At 40.0% G+C, this 23028-nt stretch overlaps 1 protein-coding gene across 1 annotated transcript; it reads left to right on the forward strand.

The window, feature by feature from the left end:
- The first annotated feature begins 21081 nt into the window (after positions 1–21081).
- Positions 21082–22497, forward strand: LOC133318946 (uncharacterized). The gene is made up of 4 exons (XM_061521589.1): positions 21082–21221; positions 21352–21579; positions 21633–21976; positions 22028–22497. The coding sequence occupies exons 1-4, from the start codon at positions 21082–21084 to the stop codon at positions 22495–22497; spliced, it is 1182 nt and encodes a 393-aa protein (XP_061377573.1).
- Positions 22498–23028: the final 531 nt, after the last annotated feature.

Here is a 23028-nt window from a genome sequence, read left to right on the forward strand (position 1 = left end):
GTCAAACACTCTGCAGACAAATATAAATATTGAACGGAATTGATCCGACAAATATTGTATTTTCAACATCCTACTATTGAAGTTTTTGGAACTGTTCTCAACCGTTTAATTAACCTAATAAAACTCAAGGCAATGCTTTGGTTTTTGGACTTGGACTATTTGCAAAATTTTCATTTACATAGAAAAGAATCACTGTACCTATCATCACGGAAATACCAAGTGGATATGGGTTACACCTTTATTACGTATGATCGCGTGTACTTTTTTGACAAGACAAGACAATATTAAATGTTCACTAAAAGATTTTTGTATCTAAACACGAAAAACTAATTATTAAAATTTTCATTTTTTCTATTACATAGGGTATACCTCAATTTAAATCTGATCTCTATTGAATAAAAAAATTCTAGGTAGAAAAAACATAATTTTATATTTATTAATATATATAAATGAGTAAATAGATATTTAAAAAAATAAAATCTTGTTAGTAAATAAAAAAAAAACAAAGAAACTCTTTTACTGAACATTCCAAAATAATTTAAATACACTGAAGTAGTTTTGAGTCAGCGCCAAACATTGAACGAAATCATTATATAATAAACCTACAGAGACACCTCAAGTCAACAGCTCGCTTACACCTGCGTAATGCGTCTAACCTCACGTAGCGTTATTATAATCTCTGTTCAGTTTGTTGTCTCGCCGACACGAACCTCGTGAACGTTTCCATGTGCTGCATCACACAAGGCAGCACGCTTTATATAATTCATTTATGAATTTGCTTGTTTTATTAAATTATTTCAAGAACTTACTATTGAAGTTTTGATAACAAAACTTATTGTTTTTTCTTTTAAGTGATTTTGATCGTATTATTTTTTACTTAGTATTTAGCTACAGAAAAAAAGATAGAAATAGATATTTATTTAGTGTTGACAGCAACTAATTAGTTATATGTCTAATTGGTTATTTTTTAACGGATTTTAAAATGTATGTATATAAATGTAAAGCCTACTAGGTAATTTCATTTTGACCTCATTACAAGTGTAGACAATTAATGATATCGGCCTTAAATAATTTAATTCGTTCATGAATAACAGTCGCTTTATCGAAATATTCGATTTACCAATTTAGATAATTGACGTTCATCATTTTCATTACACTAATCAGAACATTTCAGGCGAACAGAATCGACAATTGTAACCACACAGTGGTGATAACAAAGGCATTACGATATTTGATGTTCTTTATACTGTGTATTATGTATTTAAATTACAATTCCTTTACTCCAAAACATTATTACATTTTCATACTAGTTGCATACCATAGTTTGGCCTGCGTCCTGGAATCCTACCTATAATTAAACATAGATGATAAGTACATTTTACATATTTATAGGGACGAAATATTGTTTTAATGTTTTGTAACAACAGGTATTTTTAAATACCAAATTTTTTTTTATGACTAAAGTGCAAACGGCCAGATGGTCGACCTCATGGAATGTCGTCACTTTTACCCATGGACATCTACAAAATAAAGGGTTTCGTAGTAATGTTCCCGAATTTGTTTGTAGAGGAGCCACCTGAACACTTGATGTCTGAAAGACCCCATTTTATAGCTCTCTGGGAAAACCTCGGGCGGAAGATCATTCCACATCCTTTACGTGCACGGAAAAAATACCGCGATGTCTTGTAACTGAATGCAAATAGGTGATGTGGATGAAATCCGACCCTACAGCAAGTAGTGAGATGGTAGAAGGGAGAAATTGGCAGTATGTCAAACAATTCCTCGATCATACAGAGGGAGCTCACATCCCTTCGGAGTCTTAAGGGTTCTAGATCATCTGGGGGCATGGCATTGTCGACAATGCAAACAGCTCCACGTTGTATAGAGTCAAGTGGTAGAAGTTGGTACTGTGGAACACCGAGCCAGAGGTGAACAATACTCCATGTGGGGACGAACCATTGCAACACAAGTATTTAACCTCAAGTAAAAGTGGTCCAAGTTTCTGGTGTTCTTTTTTTGGGGACTATTAAACAGTATAACATCATTTTTACCTATTAATTCATAAAACCATATGTTAGTACTCGTATAATGCAAAAAAATAAACAATACAAAATAATATATTTTTGATACTCCAATTTTTTATCAAGAATTATTCAGAAAATTAATAATACATGAAAAACTCTTAAATTATCGTTTTTACTTTATTTAAAACAAAAGCTTTATACATATAAAACAAAGTTGTCGAAAACAAAAAAGTACCTACTCTTTTGTACTTATTGCATTTCAAGTTTTAATTATCTTTTTGAATTTCGTTTTATTTTGTTAAATTTATTGTTTTATTTTCTATTGACATTTTCGTTACTATTTCAAAAAAAGAAAAATAAGTAAAAGTAAAAATTTCTTGGGAAGAAAACACAAGAACTTTCATCGACCTTACTAGTTCAATAGCTCGTTACGTAACCGTTCGTGACTAGCCCTCTGATTAGGGGCACTTCTTTAGCAAAAAAATCTAACTTTTTACATATTCAATAAAAGCTTGATTTTCAAAGAACATAAAAACAAACTTACATGATAAAAAGCCTTTCCTTAAATGTTTGTTAAAAATGTTTTTGTTACCCACATTTCTAAATAAGACTCCTTATTCTGTATAAGCTATACTCCGCATCAAAACGCTATTGAAATGTGGTGTTTGAGGCAGATGCTTGAAACTACTAGAAAAAGTAACAATCAAATGCCTCCATTAAATTCGATACCCAATCGAATTAGTCACGAGATACTGAAATTTTGATTATTTTGATATAATTTTTTTTTTGCCAAGTTAGACATTGTATTGGTCATGGGAGATTGAAACCAACAAAAATCACGTAAATAAGGTTGAGGTGAAACCTTAAATTTTAAGTATTTGACGTATAACTTAAATAACACCAAATATATATTTTTTTATATTAAGTTCACAACTACCTCAAACAAAAGGTAATATTACTGTATAGCAAGATCGATATGTGTTTGTAAATATTTAGAGATATCCATTACCAATCGTGTTTCATATAATAGTAGTAAACGCTCCGCTACTTTGTTGATGGATGTCCGTAGAGTATGAATAGCATCAATCAGAGAGGACGAGCGGACGGTCGTTTGTCTTGTATCGACTGCTTTATTATTATTATAACTAAAGTGATGGTCGATAGCAATAAGATTTAGCGTCACCTTGTTTTAGGGATAAGCGGTTCTGGACTCAAAGCTTTAGTTTTTTTATGGATATTAATTTTCTTTTTATTAATCGTAAAATCTTTTTAATTTTAGTTTTATCATATTTCATATAAAATTCACAGCAAAGTGTATGCGTTAAACAAAGGGGTCTGACAAATATCCACCTCACAAAAAAGTTTTAAATACCAATAATATTGAATATGTTGCAGGGAATCTTTTGAGATGAATAATCGGTCACGGTGTGGACTTTTGTCATATTATATTCCAGGGTGGCCGTTTTCGGTGCATCTGCGCGAGGTTCATCAAAATTGACGAGCGACGTTAAACCTCACAGACCATTTTAGGCGTATACTAGTGAAGGTTACTGTTCCGAAGCTGTTATAATCGAATAACAGTCCAATATCATTCTTTTTCCATTTTTCTGAAATTCACTATCACTCTCTTTTACACGATGTAAAATTAAATTATTTGATGAAATTATATAAAATTTTAACGGTATGCATCAATAAAAATGTCCTACATGATAGCAAAAATTTTGTATTGATGGTGTGGCTATCAGACAGTGAGGTTTAATGCTCGTCGGACCGCCTCCGCACTTATGAAATAATAGTGTTTGTGACAAAAGTAACCCAAAGTGAACGCATCTTACAATGAAACAATAAGTGGGTTCCGGATACCTTGAGTATGACAAATAAAATATGACAAGACTAATAGAATACAATTTGCATTTCTTATTTTATTAAAAAAAAATCTTAAGATAATTGTAGCTAACTTTAGTTTTATTAAGTACGTTTCTGTCGTAGATGCGTGTTTATAAAGATCCAAGGCTTCCTGTTATACGTAGTAGAGTGCGTAAATTTTTTTTATGTGGTTTAAGACAGTAGATTTTTATTTTAATTTAAGTCTGACGAAGAGATTTATATTTTACCTAAAATATAAAAACACCATAAAAAGAAAATAGGTAAAGAAAAAATAAAAAAATAAATTAAAATGCTTTATTGAGATAAAAAAAAAAACATCGTATAAGATTCGTATTTGTCATTGTATGTCGAATGTAAGGACACAATACCTGAGAGAGAATATATGTATACAGAGAAATATTAACATATATAACGATTTCGTAAGATATACGAGTATAGTATGTATAATGTTGTTTAATTTTATCAGAGACGTTTTAATCCAGGTTTCTTTACAAACCCAAATTAAATTAAAAACAATATGCAGCAAAAACTCGTATCTTCTACACAAATGATTACCATTCATAGTATTTTGAAGTGTAGTTCATAAATCTTATATACTGCTTTGAAATCAAAGACATAATTAATTAAAGCTATCATCATAAATTACAAGTTTTACAATTTCTAAAGACGTTCATTTGAAAGACTTTTGTTCCCTTCCCGTTTCCTACAGGAAGCGAGAATTGGAATCCCCATGATAAATTATTCTATTGTAACAAGATATATAGTAAACTCGTTAATATTTTGTTCAAGATATTCATCAAAATACCATATTTCTGTAAATAGTATATTAGTCATATGATGGTGTGCTACCGGTTACTTATGTCTTTAATAAGTTGTACTCAAACAAACCGAGAATTAATTTAAATGTATATTATAATGATAAAGATAATTAGTATCTCATATTGCGTTGTATAGCGAAATTATAATGTTATGTTATCACATTCATTTTTATTGAACACTGCGGTGTACTTATAATATTAATAAACCCAAGTACGTGCTCCGGAGCAAGTGTAGGAGTTTGCTTTAACACTGTTGGAAGATATCTCCAACACGGTTAAGCAGCAGCCAGTTTAGCATTACTATTTGTCTTGTAGCATAACATGAAGCCTTATAACAACCACCAGTAGATATTATTTAGTTGGACTTAAATTACTTTAAAAAATATATCGTGGTGGTAAATAAAGTGAAGTTCCAACGGATGTCCTCATTTAAACAGAATATATTAAAAATATTAAATAACTTTATCGATGACTATAAATATTAAATCTGAAGACTTCGGTTCATAAAACAGACAGACATCTCATACAAACAAGAATATCCATTAAACTAGTTTTATTATTCAAGAAGTATTGAAATAAGTCTCATAAATTTATTTTATTCTAAAACGTCAGTCGCATGCCGTAACAGTGAATTCGAGTTTGAGAAAGCTATTTGTGGTTTTATTATGAGATCCTGAGAGAAGCTTCAGTAAGTCGCTGGCGGAATGTTCCTTTTGGTCATATTTACTTTTATTATGGCGCATGAAAACAAAACTGGTACATTCGAAATAAAATTTCCACAAGAAAGAAAATATTTGAAGTATAAGTAACGTAATATCCTTTCATACCGAAAATATTATTGCTATTTTAGCCTTTATGCGTATACAATGTTTAATAATTTTTAGACTACTTCAAAAATGTATGTCAATAAACGACTGTTACAAAAATGGTAGATTTTATGACCGTTTTACAATAAGAACAGGCCACCACTACATACAGGAAGAGAATGAAATAAAACTAGCTTCTTTTATTATAAATTTTAAATTTGAAATTAAAATATTTTATTATTTTGAAAAATACATTAAAATAAATATGGAATACGAGATTTTTATCAAAGTTTTACTAACAGCAATCCTAGATAAACTTAAACAAATTACTTCTCCTTCAACCATCGTCGAGCAATCTCAGTTATGTGAAATTAATTCTTGGAATATTATTTCCACATTATAATAGAACATATCCCGAATACATATTTTATTTATTCATTATAGTGGACTGTGCTATTGAATAATTAATTAAAATATATTTAATTTTAACTACAGACCCTTCAAATAACAAACGCGCCTGCTCATGATGTGCGGTTTTCATATCGTTTTTACAACAATATAGCGATCTATATTAAATTTACAGTCTTACTTCCAAACACTCACAATAACTTACTTTTTTACCGCTAAAGATGTCGTTATTCTAATTTCAACTCACATATATGTGACGAGGTTAAAGTTGTCACCTGAGAAATATTTCATCTTTGGTGTAGTTTAGTTGAGTGAAAGTGTATTAATGGTTACTCGGTAAAAAGATATTTGGAGATATAAACATAGTCATACACATGAGTGATAATAATTTTATTTCTAAATTGAATATTTTTCTTTATATTTGACATCAATTTAATGTAAAGACTGTATATTATTATACATTTTCTTAATAAACGTTATTATTAGAGAATTTTCCTCTCCAAAACCAATTTTCATAAATTTATAAAAAGCCAGTCCAGCAGAATTATTCCTCTTCCTTCCTCAATCCATTTTATACGACTACATATATTTTCCCTTTAGAATAAGAATTTTTTGAAAAATGTAAAGTAAAAAATACTTTCGAAAATATATTACTTATTTTATTATAAAAGATGTTAAATTAAATCAAAACTTCACTTAAATTTAAAAAAAAAAGTTATTAATTTGACTTATAAATTTATGGATATTTTATTTCTGTGTCGGCAGCATATTGACATTTCTGTTTTATCTGTTTTATGCTATTAAGAGATAAAAGAAACATCACAAGTTCCAAATAACAATACTTAGATACAGTTTCAAACGAATGTTAAATTATCCGGCGCTGAAACCAAAAGCGATCAATGTTCACCGACCGATCTACTCCGTGTTTTGGTTTGTTTCATACGAGGCTCTGTTATTTGGAAGTTATGTTATAATAAAATATAGTTTTGTGGTTTGTTGCGGACAACGGAAAGGTTATATTAACCACGTTATTTAAATATAAGCGTGTAAAAAATGGCTTCTCTAATATTAGTAAGGTAAGGAAGACTATCCTAAAAAAAAATTTATACGACAAAAAATACATAAAACTAAATCGTAAGAAATAATATTCTTTAGAACAAGTTTTGTTAAATAAAACTTATGAGAATTTAAAAAATAATTCAATTAAAAGTTCTCTGTTTTTCCTTATATCAAAAGATAATACGTGACACGCCTGACGTGGTCAAAAGGATATTTTTAATCTCACTATAAAATCAAAATTAATATATATTTATGTTAGGTAATTTTAAAAAAGATGACAAAATTTATAAACGTTAAAGGATATTCGTCGAGTAAATTGTGATTTTTCTATCCGAATTAAGCTATTTCCAGTTTTTATTTTATTTTGATAATTTATTTTTTTCTGAATCTGAAATCTGAAATCTTCCTTTTTAACAGGATACTTTACAAACAAAAATAATTCCTGTGAAAAAAATTAACAGTTTATGGAGACATATCCGGTTAGCAATGGTTTTTGGATATTAAATGGACAAAATGTATTGTAATTTTTGATTACAACCGAACGTCTTCTATACAAAACATTTTTATAATAAGAAAATAGTTTATAGATAATATACACTTTTTTATTTTTGGTAGTCCAAAAAAACCCTTTGTTTCATTTGTAACTAACTATTTTTAAAAGATTTTTTTGTCTTAATTTTTATCAAATCTTTCTATTTTATCATTGCAGGTCTTCCTATGGCCTATTACAAAGTAGATTTTTTTAAACGACGATGAATTTAAATTCGTTTTATTGGTTTGAATACTTTAAAAGTCATATATGCTATCATAGTAACATTATGGACTTTCAGTTAGTTACCAACATGCACAATTATTTTCTTGTCTTCACAAAATTAACATTTTATTTTAAATCCAGCAACGGTCATTGCATCGAAGGTGGAACATCACAAAAGCTTTAAGAGTACAAGATTTGTGATGAAAAACATTTTTCCGACATTTTGAATGTAAAAATATTAATTTAAATGCATCTCAATTTTTTTTTGTTTTTCATAAAAATATATACCTTGTAGCTAGTCCACTAGAACAAGAAACGAAGAACTTGCTAGGAATTTTGACAAAATGTACAATATATTAAAAGACCACATTAATAGGAATACAATATATTAATACGAAACTGAACAAACTATGAGTAATATTTTGGTGCCGAGTTGCATATTGCGGTCACGACGATTACATCACCGCTATGGAACGGACAATATAAGATTATATATATATTAAATGAAAAGAGAGAATATCGCTGGTTGTAACGTTGTTATCTTTATCTACCTTCCTTGTATATTTTTCAGTTGCATATTTAAATGTGAAACTGTTACCTTTATGTATTTGGTATTCACTAATGAATGTTTGAGCGCACCCTTACTATATTGATTGCGGTTGTGCGCACAGCGTACGAGTATAGTACCGACGGTGTGCAATCTGGCCCTTCAAATAGAACAGTGATTGATGGACTTTAGTGTGGAGTACATTAATTAAAATACTCTATATTAAAGACTGTAAAGTATCTATGTATGATTACTTGAATATATATATATATTTATAAGATAAAGGTAGTCTCTCCTGATTTTGACACTAGAATCTGTGGGCCTCGTTGGAATAACGAGGTTTAACTGCGATAACAAAACACAATAAGAAATAATTTGGTATTGTATTATTTGTTTAAATTACTAGTTTACCACTTAAATAGACAGCACTGATCACATTATAATTCAATTCATCATATCTGTCAAGACACCATCTACCTTCATAACCCACACAAGAGACTAGATGGGCCCTCGAGCACGTTCGAGATACGTTTTTTGCTCTGATCAGTCGTGACATTAGTTATAATATTAATAACTTTTAATCAACTGCAAGCCGTTTAAACGACAAAATCAATTTGGAGACAAGATTTTTTTTTTAATAAGAAAGTGATTAGAATATAAAAATAATATAACGTGTTATGCATAAAAAAAAAAACAAAACAATAAACTTGACCAAATCAAGTCATGGCCTTCTCCGATATTTATTTATTTATATGATCCACTATGACAACTTTTTTATGTTCTGAAATCAAATATTATATATAAAGTGTTGATTTTATAAATAAAAGTTTCCACATCAAACAAGAAAGATTTGGATATCATAAGAAATACAAACAAAACACTCATATAACATTTCTTCTGACAGATGATACTCATCAATCAATTATTATGGATGACAAAGAAATGTAAGGGCTCAAAGGATTTATTAAGGTTCACTTTACTCTACGGCTCGTATTCTGTTGAAAAGAAACTGTCTGTAGGATTCATAAACAAATGTAACACTATATATTTATATTAAAAAAATTGTATGTTTGTTTCGTTACAATAAAAGTTCGAGCATAGTAATTCTATTAAGTTGACTGACAATGTTTGCACGAAGTTTAAACACCTTAATAATGATTGATGGCAGAAGTAAATCTGACTTTGCAACAAACGTTAACTTATTCGTTAATAACATTATAAGTCAAACAACTTCGACATGAACAAAACAAAACAAATCTAATACTGTGGCTTTTCCCCTTTTTTAAACCATTTTTATAATTATTTTAATGACATTTAACAAGTAAAGTAAAGGAAATTGGTATTTAAGATTTTCGCGTGTACTCATTTAAACGAAACTTAGATTTCTATAAAAATCGGCATTAACAAAAAATCTGATTGAGACTTGAATAATAATAATTAACAGATCGTTTCTATAACACTTCTATTATCGTTTCATATTGTTGCCGTTGTATCGTTATTAGCTCAAGTGCGTACTTGGAATATCAAATATATTTGAAATAAACAAAGAGTAAATTTGTAATCATTGTTCTTACTATTTTTATTTTTAGTCATATACTTACATACAACTTACAGACACTTTGCAACAATTTGCCATAAATTTTTGGTGAAGTCGCAAGACTGTCACTTCGAAAGAAGAATTCCGCTTTTCGTACAAATGGATCCGCAAAAGCTTTAAGTCACGTTTTAGAATAGAATTACCAGCATCGTGGTATGGACCCCAGACAAGTTAAGCGTAATAAACTTTAGTTTAAGTTAAAATCAAGTTTGGCAGCCTAGAGGTTACGCTTTTATAGGTGTAACCACGCGTTTAATGATCATTAAGATATTAAAGATATTTCAACTTAATTTTTTGGATTTATTTCATTAAATTTGGCTACATATACTTAATCTAATTGAATTATTGAACTTTTTATTTAGTTATACTCGACCTTAGAATCTTTTTTTGTATATTTTATATTTATATTCATAAAATACTTTGAGGCTGTTAATGTCGTGGAGGTGATTTGTCTCGCGAGGTCTTAGAGGTGGAGTGATTCTAGGAACCGGGTCATTGGGTCGATTAAGGTGCGCGGGGAATTTTCGGACGCTAAATTTTAGCGACGATGTTTCCGTTTGCTCAAACCGCAAGTGGGCGGCCTCTCTGTGGGGATCTTTGCAGTGTGCTGATACGAGGTCTCTATTACACATTACTGATTATAAAAGTGCGTTGTCAAAATCTGGGAGTGTTCTCTTTGTCGGCATTATTATATTAGTTTCCTCAGTATGTTTCTTCCTGAAGTGATGGTAGTTTTTGCGGATTTTCCTTTTTATTTTGAAGATTATAATAAAATAACTATTTGTATTGATTTAGAAACATGTCATATTAATTAAATTAAAGAGAACTGTCTGCTTTATTTCGTTTGTCTGTTACTTGACTCAATACCTACTTCGGAATTATATATATATATAACGAGGTTAGTCCATATTTTTTACGTTTCGCATAGAGAAACATATCGATTGGTATTCCTTGATGGAATTAGTATTCTTAATAAATTATAAAATAAATGTAGCGGGCATTGTTCTAAGGAACAGATAATTTTTTGTCAGGGATATATTTGAAGCCACCGTAGAAAACATTCCAATACTTCTAGGTTTGTGATCGCGACAGTAATAAGTTAAAGTACCAAAACATTATAGTTTATAACAGGGTTTCTGACCAAATTTTAATTTGAAGGCCAACTTGAGGTCAGTAATAATATTTGAAGACGTTGTAGGAGTCAAAATTAGCGAAGCAAAGGCTTTTACGAGTGCTTATGTAAAGTTGCGTTGACCTACAAGTTATTTTTGTTCATTTTTTGAAAGGTTTGTAGACTTAAAACTTTGAAAATAATGTCACGTCATTTTGAAAGATTTTAGTATTTTTATATTCGTTCCAGAAGAAGCGTCGTTTGAGACTTTCAGACAGATATATCCACAACAAAGTAATTGTAACTCGCAACCATTAATACTTCGCAAAGTTACTTAAATTTTATAAAATATATTAAGTATGTCGATCCTTACTTAGTACATTTTTGGACTCTGCTTCTGACAACTATTTAACTGTGACTCGTTGGGAGTGTAATCTTTTATAATAAAATATAAATGTTAACCACCGAAATTATTAAAACAGATAAAATTGTAAACAAATATAAATTACATGAATATACGATCTTTTATTTTAAACATAGCAGCAGTAAAATGTTATATTATCTCTATTGTAAAGAAGCTCACTTTTCTTTATATAAAATAAAATAATTCAACGTACCCATAGACGATATTAAATGGTAATATCTGCAGTAACCCGACCTGCACAATTCATAGCCGATATCCAGCAATTTGTAGACATTCCTTCGCGAATACTTTATTTATTAGAACTATTTATAAACCCCGGAACTACAATATGATATCAGTTTACACCTCAATTATTTTTACAATTCAAACTTGTAAAAAAATACTCAGAAACCCGGTCACTAAGTATTCTGTTACAAAGTAAACTTTACAAATAACCATAAACGTCGTTTTACATTAATCTACCAAAAATAAATCGGTTCGCCTGAAATGATTCTTTTATATAAATATTTCGTGCTCACACATTGAGTGCTGTGTCAATTATCATCACCAAACTGTCATCCAAATCCCCTCGAGTCCGCGTTCTACTCGTCAATAATAATGGAACACATGGCACCTCTTAATACATAATGAAATAAATTCACTTTATTAAATATATGCTTTTCACTAGAGTGACTGCAATTAGGATTAAACTATACGGGTATCGCAAAGTTCCGTCGTCGTTTGCTCGTTTGGTTCACTATACAATATGAATTTGTTTTTTTTTTTTATATTTAATAATAGCTTCCCGTTATATCCTATCAATTTAAATAAAACAAATTTATTATTTATTTATTTTTTTTGTATGTATCAGTCATATCGAAACAAGTATTATTTATTTTTAATCACAAGCAAATGTGAATGTATTTCATCATAAAATGAAAAAATTAATTACTAAATATAACGGAATTCATTTTTTAACACAATTTGCAAATACATTCCCGTGGATTCCCTGTTGTAAGTAATCGGTAACTGATTCTGAAAGTAAGTTCTAGTCCAGATATGTATGAGTCAAGATGGCATCGTTTACGCTCCTCGGCGTGCGTCATTCATAATGCATGTGATGATCCTTACAGTCTTCAAAGGTTTCGTTTGTGCCTCGGTACGGAAACGACGTGTTTCAGCTCAATATGTGGTGATTATTCAAAATGCTTGCCTAATTTGGTATTTATTAATAATTTTCCAACAAAAATTTAGTTAAGGCCAAAGAATCCGTGGCGAGTGTTTGAGGTAACCACCATCTTTTTAAACTAAATAAATCACTTTTCAGTTGGCAGAAGATATTTAAATAAAATATTTGTGGGTAACCAAGTCTCAAGTATACTTTACTGAGGAATAGAAGTGCTGTGTTAAATATATACAACTCTAGGATGATTGGTGTCTGTTAGACATTGTATAAACAGATATACTCGCATAGACATCAAAGTACGTGGCAATGCTTCCGACAAGTTTGTGCAAGAGGACACTTTTTTCATATTAACATATTCTTCGATTTAAAATTCACACTTATATTAAACTTACAGTGCAAAAACCATCTCTGCAGTGCGACAACTATTATGAACAAAGTAATTCAGTTACTGCAGCGTGTATGGGAGGCAAAAATATTTAAATACAATGCCTCGGCGTCCCACAAACAAGCAGGTTTTATCATGATACGTTTTAGTTTATGACTATTTCAACAGTCTTTCATAATGTTTGACTTCAATATTTGTAGAGCTTGCTTAAACACATTATGATGAGTAGCCTAATTAAATAATTAATAACATATTATTATTGTAATCTTTATAATAAACTTAGTGTTTTTTAGCAAGACAATTAACAGAAAAAGTAAAAAAATATATGTAGGAATATGACTGGGCCGATTAGGGTGTTAGGTCACGTACAGTGGATACAAATTGTAGGTTCTATAGCTATAAAGCGATCAATAAATACTTATACAGTAATAAGGCGAGGAGGAGCTCTCCCTGTGTGCTTATTACAATACATGCATTCTTGTGCGAATATCAGTCTCGACTTTGTCAAATCACTAACTTCAATAACTAAACTGCCTACGTCTTCAACATATATTTTCAATTAATTTCTATATGATTATTATTTATATTATACCTATTGATACGACTCAACAAAGTAATGTTTTCCATTTAATTGTTTTCTGTATAATGACATCCCTCGTTTAGTAAGCAGAGACTCTATGATCGCCTCGCCGTCACTCGCAGGATGTCGGAACTCGACTGTTGATGTTAAAAGTGAACGGTAATTGGATTTCTAATAAACTTTCCTTACATTGTCCATTAGAACGTAATTGCCGGACATCCTGTTTTATATAAAATATTTTTACGGAGTTGGATTTAACCTTTGGACTTTATGGATGTTGTTCATTAGTGTTCTGACGCTGGGACGCTCCTAATGATATAATTAGATTATGACTTTGAGTACCAAAGATGCCTTCATTATTTTTAGTTTCATTATTTCTGTGAAAACGTGTTGCGGATGTTCTAATGTTGCTATAGCAAAACATTATTTACATTGAAAATTATTATTAGTTTTTCCGAAATGTTTGTAAATTTAAAAAGACCCTAATTCAATTCGAATGATGAATGCAGTAATATTGCTGTAGTGAAAAATGTCAGTTTTCATATAATGAATTAAAATTTGTAGTTTTATTGTTTTCTGAAAAAGCCTTAGAATAAATATGTATATTATTTTAACCCTTTATTTTAATGTTAGTAATTTATTCGTCATATCAGAGGCTGCCGATAAACAAAAAAATTACAAACATCGCTTCGAAAGCTCTTGTTTGAGAAACAAACAAAAACACGTACAAAAATAGTTATAAAAATCAATAGTAGGTTAATTAACGTAATATTTATGATTTGTTAAAAATAAAGTAGGTCACAGGAATAAATGTAATTTTAATATACAAATAGACAATCAACGAAAACCTGAAAAAAACATATTTAATATCAAGCACCTCGCCATTGAAATGATCTCAAAAAGATCTTCGGCGAAGACTTCATAGTCCATTCTCGATGATTTCCTACTTCAACTAGACATTTAAGCAAACCCATTAGAACAATTAAATTAAAGTTTAAAAAAAGCAAGTAATTTATAATTAGTATATGTGATCGCGGATATCTGGAAAGTGCAAAACATTTTTAAAAGCAATCTTTATAAAGTAGCAAATTAAATTCAATCAGTGCCGTTGATTTAAACACTAAATATAACGTATTCTTAAAAGTTCCAACTGCTTCCTCCGGCTGCTTCATAAGTAAAAATAAACATAACTATCGGTTCTTGAATGTTTTATAAAGTAATTCTACATAATTATCTAATTTAATAAAAATCAATCATTAATATATTCTCACATTCTTTAAATTTACAGCATTATATATTGACCATAACATATAGATAAATTCGATATAAAATGTTCAAAGCAATATCACTGCTGTATTGCAAAAATAAAAACTCAATAACGGTGGTCGTAAAACAATCGCCTCTGGATAAAAGAGCCTGCCGAAAATTGTCAAGCAATTTACGTTTTATTGGAGTCACCTATAGCTTTAGAATTTACATTTTATTGGCTTGGAAATATTTTGGTTTCTTTGTTAACAAGACGTTGGTGTTTTAGACTGGCAGAATATTTAGTTTGTATATTGTGATAAGTATAAATAAACATTATTATAATTTCAAAAATAATATAGTAAAATCTTAAGATAAAAAATTTTTTGATGGATAAATCGAAAAGGTAAAATAGTTTATGTACCTAAATTAAAAAGTTGTAATAGAACTCTTATCTTTTTTTTTTTTTTTTTTTTTTTGGTAACGAGGGGAAATCTTCTGAAAGACTTCCGACCGAGGGGGAACCCGGTCGGGGTATGTGGGATTTTTACCCACTAAAACCACCTCGACGTTCTCGGCGCAGTGCGTAAGCTAGTGTAACGGGGACGGCCTGCCATTCATCCGTTCACTACGCACGAGCCCCTAAAAGGGGACTCCGCCTTCGGTAGGAGAGGTGGGCCCCACCCACACCCCCCTTCCTTCTCCAAGAACTGCCTGCCAGAACGTAAGGCCTGCAGCTCTCCATTTGCCTGGATCATCGGGCATCGGATTACCCCTCCGACACCCGCAGGCTCCTCTCACTGGGGAGGCATTCGGCGGGCATAAGCCCGCTGCCTACGACCCAGCCTACGTCGGCGCATCGGCGCCGAGGAGGGATCATCTTCCCTCCCCCTTTCGGCAGTCTCCTTCCGCGAGATGACAACCTCACAGAAAGAGACCACCGCCGCCCAGGCCCTCTCACTACCTACCATAGCCTTGACTACGGCCGGCAGCGAAAGGTCCGCGCCAACTTCGGTGATTAGTTGGCGACGCTCCGCTTCCCACGAAGGGCACTCCGCTAATGTGTGGTCGGGCGTATCATCCACGCAACTGCAATGGTGACACGCCGCCGTCGGCTCTCTTCCGACTATGTGGCACAGATACCGCCCGAAGCTACCGTGCCCCGAGAGGATCTGCACCAGCCGGAAGGTCAAGGAACCGTGTCGGCGATCCACCCACTCCTTAAGGAGCGGTCGAATCGCCTCCACGGTGCGCAACCCGGCCACTGGCTCGGAGAGCCGCCGCCTCCATCGACGGAGTAGCTCCTCGTGTGCGGAGCGTCGCCAACCATCCACCGGATCCCAGGGCGGATTCACACCCTGGGATCGAGCTCGTGCGCGCCACTGGTGCACCTCCGCCAGAACTTGGGCGACCAAGTTCCAGGGAGGCGTCCCAGCGAGCACGCAAGCCGCCTCGTGGGAGACCGTGCGGTATCCACGCACCACTCTCAAAGCCATGACGCGCTGCGCTCTGTGCAGCGACGCCACGTTCGGCCTCGAGAGGGCACCGGCCCACACTGGTGTTCCGTACAGCGCCATCGAACGCAACACGCCGGTGTACAAGCGCCGGCATGTCGCGCTTGGACCACCGAGATTGGGCAGAAGCCTTCCGAGAGCGTTCGCCGTCCCGAGTAATTTCGGGACGAGACCGCGAAAGTGCTCCCGGAAGTTCCACCTACCGTCCAGAGTCAGCCCCAGATATTTCATCCGGGGACTGAGCTCGACGCGGACGCCGCAGATGTTGATGCTGGCGCCCGGCGGTGGTCGTGCTCGAGGGCCGTGGAACAGGAGGGCCTCGGTTTTGTCGAGACCCACCCTCAGCCCGAGCATCTCGATGCGCCGTACTATCGAAGCGGCGCCCACTTCAGCTCGCAACGTCGCCTCTGCCAGGTCCACGCCTTGGGCCCCGACGAGCGTGTCGTCCGCATAGCAGACGACGCTCAGCCCGGTCTGGAGGGCGCCGCGAAGTACGAAGTCGTACCCCAAGTTCCACAGGAGCGGCCCGAGGACCGACCCCTGCGGAACCCCGCAGCGCACCTCGTGGCGATGGACCCTACCGTCTCTCCCCACGAACGAGATCTCTCGTTCGCGGAGATAGGACCCGATGGTCTGCCGGATGTAAAGTGGCAGACCATGGTATCTGAGGGCCTCTTCAATGACACCGAACGGAAGGGTGTTGAATGCGTTGGAGATGTCCAGGGACACCGCCAACATCACCCCACCCCCCGAAACGGCATCATCGGCGAGTTCCCTCAGCTTCGAGATGGCATCGATCGTAGACCGGCCACCCCGAAAACCATACTGACACTCGGCCAGGTCGGGTCCGTTGCTGCTTAAGTGTGCGACGACACGGGTAGCTAGGATACGCTCGAAGAGCTTCCCCGCGTCGTCTAGCAGCACTATGGGACGGTATGCAGACGGCGAGTCTGCAGGTCGACCTTCTTTCTGGAGGAGAACGAGTCGCCCTTCTTTCCAACACGATGGAAAGCGACCCGATCTCAAACACTCGTTGAGGATCTCCACGAACCAGTCGGCCAACTCGCCCAGGGCCAGGGCCAGGACACGTCCGGGGACGCCGTCCGGCCCAGGGGCGGTTTTCTTGGCTTTGAGCGGCCGCAGAGACTCCTCGAGTTCCTCCAGAGAGACGGGCGGAATAAATTCCACCCGATCCGGCCCGCGTGAAGTGCCAGCCTCCGCTAGCATCGAGTGCGCCGTCTCCGCAGGGAATAAGGCACTCACGACGCTTCGCAGAAGCTCCGGCTCCAGACTCTCCGTGACCGGGGCCGTCTGGGCCCGGATCTTATTCCGGGCACCGAGATACGGACGCCCCCACGGGTCATTGTCCAGACGCGCAAGCAACTCCTCGCGAGCCGACTCCTTCGACCTGCAGATTGCGAGCTGAAGCCCGCTCTTCGCTCCGTTGAAGGCGTCACGAAACCGACTTTCGACGGCTTCGTTACGAGGGTGCCGCCTCCGTTGTCGGATATACTGGCGTCTCGCCACCGCGCAAGCCGCACGCAGCTGCGCGATCTCTGACGTCCACCAGTACACCTGGCGTCTGGGGGAGCGTTGCGCGACGCGAGGCATCGCAGCATCGCAAATCCGCCACAGGCTGTGGCGAAATTTGCGCGCCTCCCCATCCACCGAAACGGGCTGCTCCACTCGCATCGTCCAAGCTTGGACGATCGACGCCTCCACCGCCATGTCCCTGTCGAGCTCGGTCAGGGACCACCGTGGGAACGCCGAAGCGTTCCCAACGGGTCGGCGGCGGAACGAAGAGCCATCCTGTGGGGCCAACTCGAACCTGATGAAGAAGTGGTCCGACAGCGTCTCAACCTCATCCAGGACTCGCCAGTCACGTACACGCGTTGCAACCGCAGGAGCAGCGAACGAAAGGTCCACTATGGATTCGCCCTGCGGTCGTACGCACGTGACTGCTCTGCCCCGGTTGAGGAGGGATAGGCCAGCCGCTGCAGCCCACTCCTCCACCACCTCCCCGCGAGGGTCCGTAGCGGGCGATTGCCACACCGTACTGTGGGCATTAAAGTCACCGAGGACAATTGCTTGTCTCGGCGACGCACGTCTTACCTCAGCCCCGACCTCGTCGAGGAGTCTTTCAATCTCCACGACGGGCTTCCTCGGAGCGAGGTAGACGCCCACAAGTATGAAGTCGCCCCACTGAGCCACGACATACCCTTCTCCCCTTCTGATGACAGAGAGAGGAGAAGAGGAGCGCGCACCCGGTGAGATGACTACCGCCACAGACTGCTCCGCATCACATACCCAATTCGAGCGATCGGGCACGTAATACGGCTCGCAGAGAACTGCCACATCGATGGACCACTCCACCATGGACTGCAAGCAAAGGTCTTGCGGTCCAGGGGAATGGTTCAGGTTCGCCTGGAGGAACCTTATGGTTGTGCAAGCCATTACACTTCCATGGGCACCTCCAGCGCGGCAGATTTAGAGGGCGGGGGGACCGAGGATTTTCCGGGCCCCTTACCCTTCCTACGCTTCGGTGGGTGGCACTGTTTGCCCCCCACCATGTGATTGGAGGCGACTCCCGCCTCCGCACAGATCGGACACTTCGCGTCCGACGTGCAGGCCTCAGCGATGTGTCCTTCACCGCCGCAACGGAAGCACAGACGGCTGCGGTCGGTTTTGGACGGACATCTGAGGCCCGCATGTCCCACCTCCAGGCACCGGTAGCATCGCATAGGGCGTGGCTCCAGCGGCGTCACCCGTGCCGAGCTCCAGCCGACCAAAAGGCGGCCGGCTTCGGCTAGGCACTTGGCAACCTCCACTGGGCACCTCACCCAAGCAGCCCCGGTGCTGAAGGACCCGCGGGAGCGGATCGGCCCTACCCGTATTTGCTCGACAGAGCAATTGCCCTGCCGAGCGACCGCAGCGAGGACGTCCTCCTTAGTGACGGAGTCGTCCAAACCGGTGATTCGCAGTTCCCCGCTTTTCACCGGTCTGGCGACATTCACCTCAGGGACGAGCTCCCGGAGTTTTTGCGCCAGGAGGTCGGCTTTCGCCTCCCCCGCGCTCTCCGGCAGCTCGAACATGCGGGCTCCCGTCACCGTCTTCTTGCAGACGAGACCCATCGGCAGTCCTAGCTCTGCCAGGTTGAGTCCCGCCCGCGCCGTTTTGAGGACGTCCTCGTACGTCCTTTCTGAATCCCGCGGCAGCGTAATTACCACAGCAGGATTCTTCACGCTCTTGAGGCTCCTCTTCTTCTTCTTCTTTTCCTTCTTCTTCTCCTTGGCTGGCTTCTTCGCCTTCGGCCCCTCTTGGGGTGGGGCTGCTGGCGGGCCGGTCTTCTTCTTTCCCTTCTTCTTTACCACCTCCGTCCATGTCTTGTCCATGGATGGAGGCGGCGGGGGCAGAGGTCTCGCCGTCTTCTCCTGTTCTTTTGTGGCACCGTTCTTTTTTCTGCTCGCCACTCTGCCTGCCGGCTCAGCCACAGCAGCCGACGCAGGCGCTGGGGGTGGCCTCTTGTCCGCCGCTAGGGGCGGCCTCAGGCGCTTTTCGGGGAGCAGCCGGTCTGCGATCCCCTGGAGCTTCGCGTCCATCATGGCACCTAGGTCCCTCATGAGGGACCCGCGAAGCTCCTCCTCGCTCTTCCCGTCTCGTGCTGGTTTAGGGGCAGTGGCGAGCAGGTCCATGTCTGCCCGCAAGCGGGCCTGCCCCTCTCTCAGGAGCCCCAGCTCCTTCTCCAGCAGCGAGCTCTTCTTCCTTTCTTCCTCTAGCCGGGCTCGAAGAATTTCATTCTCCTCGCCGCTGGTCCGCTGCAGGAGAACTTCCTTCGCCTCCCCCAGGAGTGCCGCCGATGTCTTCAAGGCCCTGACGTATCCGCCCTTCAAGTTCTTAGACTTGAGGGCTACTTCGACTATAGAGCTCAGGGCCCTCTCCATCTCCTTCACGAGGCACGAGGCCGGCATCGTCTTCACTGACGACAGGGCCACCTCGACCCGGCGCGTCGACCTCGCCACCGTATCCTCCTCCGAGTTCGACTCGCCTTCCTCCACTGCCCGTCCTCTCTTCACCGCAGTAGCGAAGGAGGACTTAGCACTTCCGCCGGACGAACTCCCGCCTGACTGTTGTCTGGTCGCTGGCCGCTTCCGAAAAAGCGCCAGGCTCGTCGGCGTACCGGCAATGAAGGCGGAGCGCGTCTCCTCCGTCTCCATTTCACTCCCACTCGTTGTACGCGGGCTTCTTCTAACTGCTCCTCCCGCCTCACTCTTGGACGCTAGTGGCTGGCGCGCCACTGTTCGCACCGCCGACGCGTCTACGGGCTCCTCGTCGGAGCTCACCACCATCACTTTATCCACTTTGTTTGCTGTTCGATGTCCTTTTTTCAAGCCAGGTCCCGTGCCCACTGCACCTCGTCCCAGAGAGTCCTTAGAAGAAGGACTCCCGAAGCGGTTGTTGCCCCCCCCAGAATACGAGGGGCAGACCGGCGAACCGGTGAGGGATTCTCCAGCCGCGGCGCGGCTGGTACCCTCCTGGGGTAGATCGTTTTTGCAACTCGCTTTCATATTCAAAAACTTCTCCGATGACCTACATCGTCGTCCCGCCTCGGGGGCGGGAACCCCTTGGTCGCTCGGTGGCTGAGATACCCCCCAGCCGCTCCCGGAGAAGCATCCCCTAGCCGCGCCCCGCAACTAGGAGAATTTGGGGATTTTTTATAGAGGTTTACTCCTCCCAGCTGACGCCCCCGTGTCCTCTCAATGAGGGTTACGGTCTGGCCGGCGGGTAGTCTAGAGGACCGCCCACCGCCCGATCCCACGTCCCCGGGGTCCCCTGATACAGGGGAGCTGGGGAGCGGGTTGTGCCGAGAGCAGACGAATCCACTCGGCAACGTCACGAAGTGACAGATCCGGTATCCCCGGGGTCTCCTGATACAGGAGAGCTGGGGAACCGAAAAACGGCACGCCAAAAATGGCACGCCCTCACCACCACTACACTACACTACACACATATATACATACAAATACCAGGTCCGCGATCAACCGCACCAGTCCCGCTAGCGAGACCATTGCCGAGAGACCGCGGAACCTGGCAATCGGAAAGAATGCTTCCCGATCCTCCATTCATACTCACCTCTTGGATACCACGTCGCCGGAGTCCCCTGCTGCAGAGGAGCTGACGAGTGGTATTGCCGCCGAGTGTCCTGCGTCCCCAGAGTTCCTGCGAACAAAATTAGGAGAGCAGGAAGCCAGCGCACCGTAGGTGCACCCGCGCCTCCACCTTGCATACGAGCAAGGGCCCTATCCCACAGGCAGGTGTGCCAGGAGAGTCCTGAGGCCCCGCTCACACACACACACACCATACCCAGCCAGCCGAGAGTCCGAAGACCACAGGGCCAGCCCCCTTTCGTGAGTCCCACGATCCAACCCCACATTCACTCAAACTCACGCACGCACACACATGCACGCGCACATTCAAGCTCCCCAAGGGAGTCCCATGTAGACCGACCGCGAGACTTCCTCCCCCCCGGGCTACCGGAATTCCTGCTCCCGAACGAAACGCCGCGCGAACGCAACTTCACGCCCGGTGTTGAGCCAGAGGGTGGTCCTGCCCCGGACGAGCCAGCCCATTGCGAGCCACAGTCCGAAGACCGCAGCTAGGCTCTACCACTCCTTGTTCCCACGTCCCCGGAGTCCCCTGATACAGAGGAGCTGGGGAGCGAGATAGTGCCGAGAGCAGAACGAGTCCACTCGGCAGAACGAAGGATCCTGCCCCCGAAATCCCCTTTTCAGAGGACAGGGGAGCAAGATGACCGACACACCGAGACCGGCACGCCAGCCCCTTCGCACAGATTCCGAGAAGGAGCCCTAGCCCACGGATGGGGGTCCTCGGGCCCCTCTCCCACACACACGCCGGCCAGCCCAGAGTCTAACGACCACAAGGCCGGCCCGCACTCACCGGCCAGGCCATACGGCCACACGACCGCGCCGCCCCTAAAGTCCCACGATCCAATTGCGCAGGCTCCGACAACGAAACCCACGCATCCAGACCATGAGACTATCCCCACCCCTGCGGATATTAGCCGCCGAAGAAAGACGCCTGCTATGCAAACATCGTTCTCCGTCGTTGCCCAGATTGCACCAAGCCCGGCTGCTACCCTTCCCCCCGGACCGTAATCCGTGAGGGACCGGTAACAACCAGGCGCTCGAGGAGGTTTCCGCGTCGCAACCCAATAGAACTCTTATCTGATCCAACTATAAAGAACCCAACCTTATGATGTGAGATGAAAAAGTTAGTTATATTATTAATAATATATATATTATTTTAAAGCAAAAAAATCTTTTTAGGTACAAACATGGAACAAGACGCTATCGACCTTATCGTTTAATTGCGATCTCAACCTTATACTGGTAAGATAAAAAGCAAAGTTGACAACGGTTCATAGACTACATAGTAGATATTATTTGTGTATAACCCTTATTAATACATCTAAGAAAAATAGTATTTATATATTTTATAACGCAAATTAAAAAAAAGATAAATAATGTGTAAGCATGTGTGAAAGATAGCACAAGACAGAACAACAAATCCATAAGTTTATTAAACCGGTTCTGCTCAACGTTTGCTCGATTCATGAAGACCCTCATTACGTTTTTATAATGTTTATTTATATAAAGAACGGTAATATCATCAGGGGGTTTTAAAAA

This window comes from Danaus plexippus, chromosome 10 (genome assembly GCF_018135715.1).
Source record: "Danaus plexippus chromosome 10, MEX_DaPlex, whole genome shotgun sequence".
NCBI classification, from domain to species: Eukaryota; Metazoa; Arthropoda; class Insecta; order Lepidoptera; family Nymphalidae; genus Danaus; species Danaus plexippus.

What these genes read in the sequence shown, in the direction of transcription:
- LOC133318946 (XM_061521589.1), top strand. Translation starts at nt 21,082, where the DNA reads ATGAGGGTTACGGTCTGGCCGGCGGGTAGTCTAGAGGACCGCCCACCG. An exon ending in CCACTCGGCAACGTCACGAA is followed by an intron (nt 21,222 to 21,351) that starts GTGACAGATCCG and finishes TACAAATACCAG; the next exon opens with GTCCGCGATCAACCGCACCA. An exon ending in GAGCAGGAAGCCAGCGCACC is followed by an intron (nt 21,580 to 21,632) that starts GTAGGTGCACCC and finishes CCTATCCCACAG; the next exon opens with GCAGGTGTGCCAGGAGAGTC.